We start from the raw sequence: 6,571 nt of genomic DNA, 5'->3' as shown, positions 1-6,571 counted from the left end.
GTTGGTCGATGTGGATCAATTTTTTATATTGGACCAAAGTCGTTATGGGACTTGTGTCGATATGGGTCAATTATTTTTTGATATGATTCATTTTGTTGATATGGATTGTTTGTCAATATGGATATGTTTTCGATATGGATTTGATTTGATATGGGACTATGTTCGATATGGGACTGATTTAATTTCTTGATTGATCTGTGATATGAGGCTGGATTGATTGAAACTTGATTGATTGGGTTTTTGAGATTGGTTTTTGATATGGAACTTGATCATTTTAAAATGGTATTTTATTTTTGATATGAGTCCTGATATGAAGCTTGTTGAGTGAATTTCGATATGATGCATGATTGATTGATTGGATGATTGATTGAACAGATATTGGTTGATTGTGTGACTGTCATCACATGAATTATTGATTATTTGATTGTGTATAATAGATGCATCTGATAGGATGATATACTTGTGTTGATATAGGTCCATCGAGGAGTTCTCATGCTTCGGGATAAAGTGTGTCAGTGGTTAAGGTGTAGCGGGCTGCTTGTCGGATAAAGCTTCATTTTTGGTTGTGAGATAGGTCAGGTAGGAGGGTATTGTATTTGAGATAGGTGTATATTTTCTCGCATAGAGGAGAATCAAAACCAATTAGGGCACAGATAACTTGGGATTCTGAATTGTTATAAGCTGGGGAGAATAATTGCTCCACTAGAAATTCATTTAATGACTTTGTTTATCTAGGATTTATAAGAGCGAGGTGATAGTGGCCATTGCATTAGTAGCTCTATTGTCTGACCTTGGAATCTGTTCAAAGGTGATGTCCACAAAATACTTCTTAAAATTGTCCATTATTCTCTTGTAGGGCATCAACTTGTCATCCTTTGTTTGATAATCATCGTTGACCTGATTGATGATTAATTGAGAGTCTCCATAAAATTTCAATTATGTGATTCTCCATTCCACAACTATTTGGATGCTAGTGACCAGGGCTTCATACTCGGCAATGTTATTGGTTCAAGAGAACATCAATCTGTAGGATCTTGAAATTGTGTGTCCCTCCAAACTGACGAACAAGATGTCGACACCTGATCTATGTTGGGTATAGGATCAATCAAAGTATAGGGTCCATTTCTTGGGTGTGATGGTGAGCACATCTATATCTGGAAATTCCACTTGTAGTGGGTTTTTGTCTAGTAAAGGTGCTTCTTCCAATTGATCTGTAATTGCTTGTACTTTGATGGCCCATCCTTCTGTGTATTGAATGTCGAACTCACTTAGGATCATGACCCATTTAACTAACCTCCCTGTGAGAGTGGCTTTTCTAAGTAGATATTTTAGTGGGTCAATCTTTACTACTAGCTTGGGCGTTCAAATTGATGGAGAGTGGGGAATTGGAAAAGAGGTTGAGAGAAATAGGTAAAGATGATATTGAAGTGGGAGATGACTCAGATAAGGTAAGAAGATTGGCAAAAGTAGGAGTGTGGTGTATTCAATACAATTGTCCCTAAATGCTTTAACAGCTTCAAGGTTGTTATGGACATCATTCAATAAATGTATCTCATGGACTTGAAATGTATATCTTGGAATGTTAGGGGATTAAAATCTCCAGACAAGTCTGAAGGTTTTTGAACTAGCACAAGCATATTGACTTCATGCTTCTCCAGGAAGTTAAAAGCTACCAAAATCATATTGGATGTGAACCTTTCATATGGCTGGAAAGATGCTCCCCTATTATCTATCAATAATGATAAAAGAAAAGGAGGATTTGTCATTCTATTGGGAGGCAAGTGGGCTAATAAGGTGGTAGATAAGGGTTGTTCCCCATGCAACAAGGTTGTGGATCATAGTTAGCACTAAAAATATAGTTAATATTGAGGAATACTTAAAAAATAATGAAGAATATTTTCTATTTATTTCACCTTCATCTTTTAAGTAGTAAGGATTTTTTTTTGTAAAGTAGTTGAGTTGTGTATGAAGAACTGGTCTTTTAACAATTTTTTAAAGGACTAATATATTATGAGATAAAGAATAGATCAAAATGAAGAATATTTTCTATTTATTTCACCTTCATCTTTTAAGTAGTAAGGATTTTTTTTTTGTAAAGTAGTTGAGTTGTGTATGAAGAACTGGTCTTTTAACAATTTTTTAAAGGACTAATATATTATGAGATAAAGAATAGATCAAAATGAATTAGTTAATTTAATATTTGATGTTCTCATGAATACTTTTCTTTGTGATAGGCAATTTAATATTTGATATTTTCATGAATATTTTTCTTGTATTAGGCATTTTAATTGTTTTATTTAGTAAAACAAACATGAATAAAATTATTAAATATTACATTATTAAGATAAAAAATTTGAATGAATCAAGTGTTGTGATGAAAATAATAATCAATAATAGATTCATTAAATAGTTTGTGTTACTATCAAATTCATCATACAATAATAAATGTCATATAATATGTCATATAATGTCTGGTTTGAACTTATATCTAAAAATAATATGAACAAGCATGATGTAGAGGGGTTGAAGAAATTGAAGTCAATCAAGTTTAATTTTAATATAAAAGACACTTTCAAGATTCTCTTCAATATCTTGTATCTCAAGTTTTTAAATATCTCAAAGAGAGGTCATACTACATCAGTCCACCTTATGTGTAAGATTTACCTTGCAAGTTCTAGTTATCTTTTTGTAATTTAGTTGCATGTAGTTGGTTAATTATGTGTATCTACAATGTTTCTGGAGTAAAAAAGAATGGGAAAAATAAGATGATCATGTGAGGATGGAGACATTTGTAATTATTTATTTATTTTGTACTTAATTAGATGTTGGTATGGTTTTTTTGTTTTTCTTGATTGGGTGTTATCTTATCTGAATATTTAGTTTAGCTTGTTTAGTTGTAATGAGTGTGTCATATTAAGAATATGTTATAATTTTCATGAATATAAATCTTGTCTATTTTTATATAACTCAAATTCCTTTCTAATAAATTCTACTAACATTTTCTTAGAAATTATAGATAACATCACTATATTTTTTATCTTTTATTATTAATCAATTATTCAATTAATTAAATTAGGTATACTATAAATCAAGTGATATTAGAACAAATCAAATCTCAAAAACTGAGATAATGTAAATTTGTGTAAATTTTTAACAGAATGTGTTTCTGTAGTGACTTGAAATTAGAATAATGAATCTAGGGTTTGAAAAAAAGTAAGAAAGAACCTGAATGACAAAGCACCACATATCATAGACCCGGCCAACCAAATTAAGCTTGATATCATGTGCTATATTGAAGTTTGTCCTTATGCCTTTTCATTTAGTCTACAGCTCAAACTGATAAACGCAGTTCTTTAACATATAAGTGCGCCCTTCAACACCAAAAGGAAACAGATTACAAGGGTGTATGCGCTCTTGGTTAGGTGGATGTCTTAATCATCTGACTTTGGGGGTTTGAAATGTTGTCACGGAACGTATTGACCACTTAAGTGGTAACTTTTCTTTACCAGATAATCGAATCATTCAAATGCTACCATGATCTCATTCTAATGAGATGCCTCAGGATTCGCCTTCTCTGATAAACGAGGAATGCCCGTAGCTGCAATACTGTCCCTTTTTACTTCAATAAAATCGCCCCTCCATCAGCCAATGTCTCGTTTTAATCTCCTTTATGCCTTCATTCTCTATACCCTTTTACTCCCTTGTTCGCTATGCGCAGACGTCAGTTATACAAACTGCGAAAGCAATCAAACATGTGGCGGTATAAAAATCCCATATCCTTTTGGTTTAAGGGAAAGTGGATGTGGTCTGCCAGACTTACAAGTCGACTGTGAAGATAAGGGACATTTGGTAATCGAAATTGGAAACCAGAGGTACACAATCTTAAACTTTTTTCCAGATAATCAGACTTCAACAATTACTGAGGACACGAGTTTCCAAAATTGTTCATTTTCATATAATCTCAACGAAGATGCAATCCAAGACGGGGGTCTCTTCGATCAAATCCAACGACATAACATCAGTCTACAAGTTCTTGTGTGTGGTTTGCAATGTGTAGCTCTACTACCTGGCCTTGAGGTTCCAGGATGTTATTTTAAATCGGTAACTGTTGAAGAGGCATCAACCCATTGGAATATTGCAGAGGAACAAGACCAGAAATGTAAGAGTTGCGTTTCAAGCGGTGGTCTGTGTGGGTTTAATATTTCCGATTTAAACCAGTTCCTTTGCTTTTGCGAGGATGCACCCCATCAAACCACATGTTCATCAGGTATAATTTGGTTCAAATCTCTCTATATTTTCTTCTAAGCACCCATTAAGTTTAATTGCCTTGCAATTCGAAAATATAAAATACGAAATTGGATTATCTCAGTTTAGTTCAAAAAAAATTATATTCGCATCTGATTAGCATTTACCAAATTTAAACAGTCGAGAGATCAATTTATCGAGCTATAACAGTCAGAACTAAAAAAGGCAGAGATATAACAGGTAAATACTAAGGAACCTTTTTGTGTGAGTTTTAAACATTCTTCTAATTTTCTTGTATGGTGGAGTCACTAATCTATGATACTACACATGAATTCCAGGAATAGCCATTGGGGCAAGTGCTTTCATAGTGATAGTAGCACTATTTCTTATTGTTGTTTATCGAAAGAGGTCATCCTACTTTAGATGGATCCAAAGTTGTGTTGCAAGCGAACCGATGAATTCAGGGTCTATTGGGAAAGTGGAGAATTTTCTCCAAAGTTATATTCATGAAATGCCGACCAGATATTCATTCTCTCAGCTAAAGAAGATCACTAACGACTTTTCAGATAAACTTGGGGAAGGAGGATTCGGCATGGTTTATAAAGGAAAGCTCCCGAGCGGTTTTTTTGTGGCTGTAAAACTTTTGGATCAGTCGAGACAGAGTGAGAGCCAGTTCATGAATGAGGTTGCAACTCTGGGAACCATTCATCACGTTCACTTGGTTCGCCTCATGGGTTATTGTTTTGAAGGTTTCAGAAGCGCACTTGTATATGAGTACATGGCCAATGGATCCCTAGAGAAGTTTCTATTTCAAGGAAAAGAACAAGAACAGAAGCTCAGTTGGGAGCAATTGTATTCAATTGCTTTGGGCGCTGCGCGCGGAATTGCGTATTTGCACCAAGATTGTAACAGGCGCATCATTCATTTTGACATTAAGCCTCACAATATTTTACTGGATGCAGATTTCACGCCCAAAGTAGCTGATTTTGGTCTCGCTAAACTGTATGGGAAGGGAGACGACCACGTATCAATTACGGCAACCAGAGGGACGCCAGGATATGTTGCGCCAGAGGTGTGGAATATAAATTTGGGAGGTGTAACAGACAAATCAGATGTTTACAGTTTTGGAATGCTATTAATGGAGATAGCGGGAAGGAGGAAGAACATTGAGTTGCAGGTGAGCCATTCGAGTCAACTTTATTTTCCGGAATGGGCGTTCAAATTGATAGAAAGTGGGGAGTTGGAAAAGAGGTTGAGAGAAAAAGGTCGATGCGACATGGAAGTGGAAGATGAAGAGAAGGTGAGGAGAATGACGAAAGTAGGACTTTGGTGTATTCAATACAATTCCAATGACCGACCATCAATGAGCAGGGTGGTACAAATGCTGGAAGGAAACGGTGATGATGTAAGCAATCCTCCATTACCTTTCAACTCCTCCCCACCGCGTGAAGTACCATTGTCATCTTCCTCCGAAGAATATTCATCCGTGGTATAGAGTCCACGAAGACTCCTAATCTACCCATCAATCTAGAAATATCTTCATCCATGGTATAGAGAAACGAAGAGGATTTGGACGATTATGAGATGATGCAAGGAGCATCTTTATTATATGGAAACGAATATTATATATTTCTGATGTAAGAATCCATCCTCTGGATATAGAAGTAATTATTATATAACTTAGATGTAAGAATCTTTGTGTGGTGGTTTCAGCTGTTTGGTATTGTAATTTTTTTCTTTTCATTTCTTGAATTGCTATTTTCTTTTCTTGTAATCACATTTTGTTTAATTCAATATATAAAAGAGTAATCATCTTCATCATATCAAAATAAATCATTCATAATTATAATTAGTATTTTTCATGTGATTTTGAAAGGTGTCATAATATTCTTGCTCAATATCACTTAGAGTTTAAAATTATTTTTGTTTTTCATAATATCTTCTAGCTTGATATCATTTAGAGTTTAAAACTATTTTTTGTTTTTAAATCTTAATGACACTTCAAAGTATTTTATTTATTGCCAAAAAATATATTTTGAGAAAAATAATTGGTACATTGGAATTTATCAATTTTTGTTGGGTTGGAAATATGAATAATACAAGGTGTATGCTGGAAATGTGGGATCAACCTGCAAGAGAGAAGAATAGTTCAAACACACACATGAAACATTGCATTAGAGATAGAAATCCAAACAAAGCAAGTTAATGAATCAAAACTCTTTAAAATCGTTCCATGCTCCTTTATCTCTAAAGATCCTCAAGATTCAAGGTGGCCCTCACTTGGAAGAGCACTTGATCTCTTGGATGACAACCTAGAGAACGAGAT

The 6,571-nt window shown here is 34.3% G+C and overlaps 1 protein-coding gene across 1 annotated transcript; it reads left to right on the top strand.

Annotated features, from left to right (window-relative positions):
• Positions 1 to 4,552: 4,552 nt before the first annotated feature.
• Positions 4,553 to 5,890, top strand: LOC131871377 (rust resistance kinase Lr10-like). The gene has a single exon (XM_059215974.1). It carries the CDS (start codon positions 4,700 to 4,702, stop codon positions 5,738 to 5,740), a length of 1,041 nt encoding a protein of 346 aa, XP_059071957.1. The 5' UTR covers positions 4,553 to 4,699; the 3' UTR covers positions 5,741 to 5,890.
• The last annotated feature ends 681 nt before the right edge of the window (positions 5,891 to 6,571 follow it).

The sequence above is a fragment of the Cryptomeria japonica genome, unplaced genomic scaffold, assembly GCF_030272615.1.
Source record: "Cryptomeria japonica unplaced genomic scaffold, Sugi_1.0 HiC_scaffold_405, whole genome shotgun sequence".
Classification (NCBI taxonomy): Eukaryota; Viridiplantae; Streptophyta; class Pinopsida; order Cupressales; family Cupressaceae; genus Cryptomeria; species Cryptomeria japonica.
The sequence above is the reverse complement of the archived record's forward strand: the minus strand, read 5'-3'. Positions and strand labels throughout refer to the sequence as shown.

Bases quoted from the DNA above. Each gene is read 5' to 3' on its own strand.
- LOC131871377 (XM_059215974.1), top strand. From the start codon at position 4,700: ATGAATTCAGGGTCTATTGGGAAAGTGGAGAATTTTCTCCAAAGTTAT.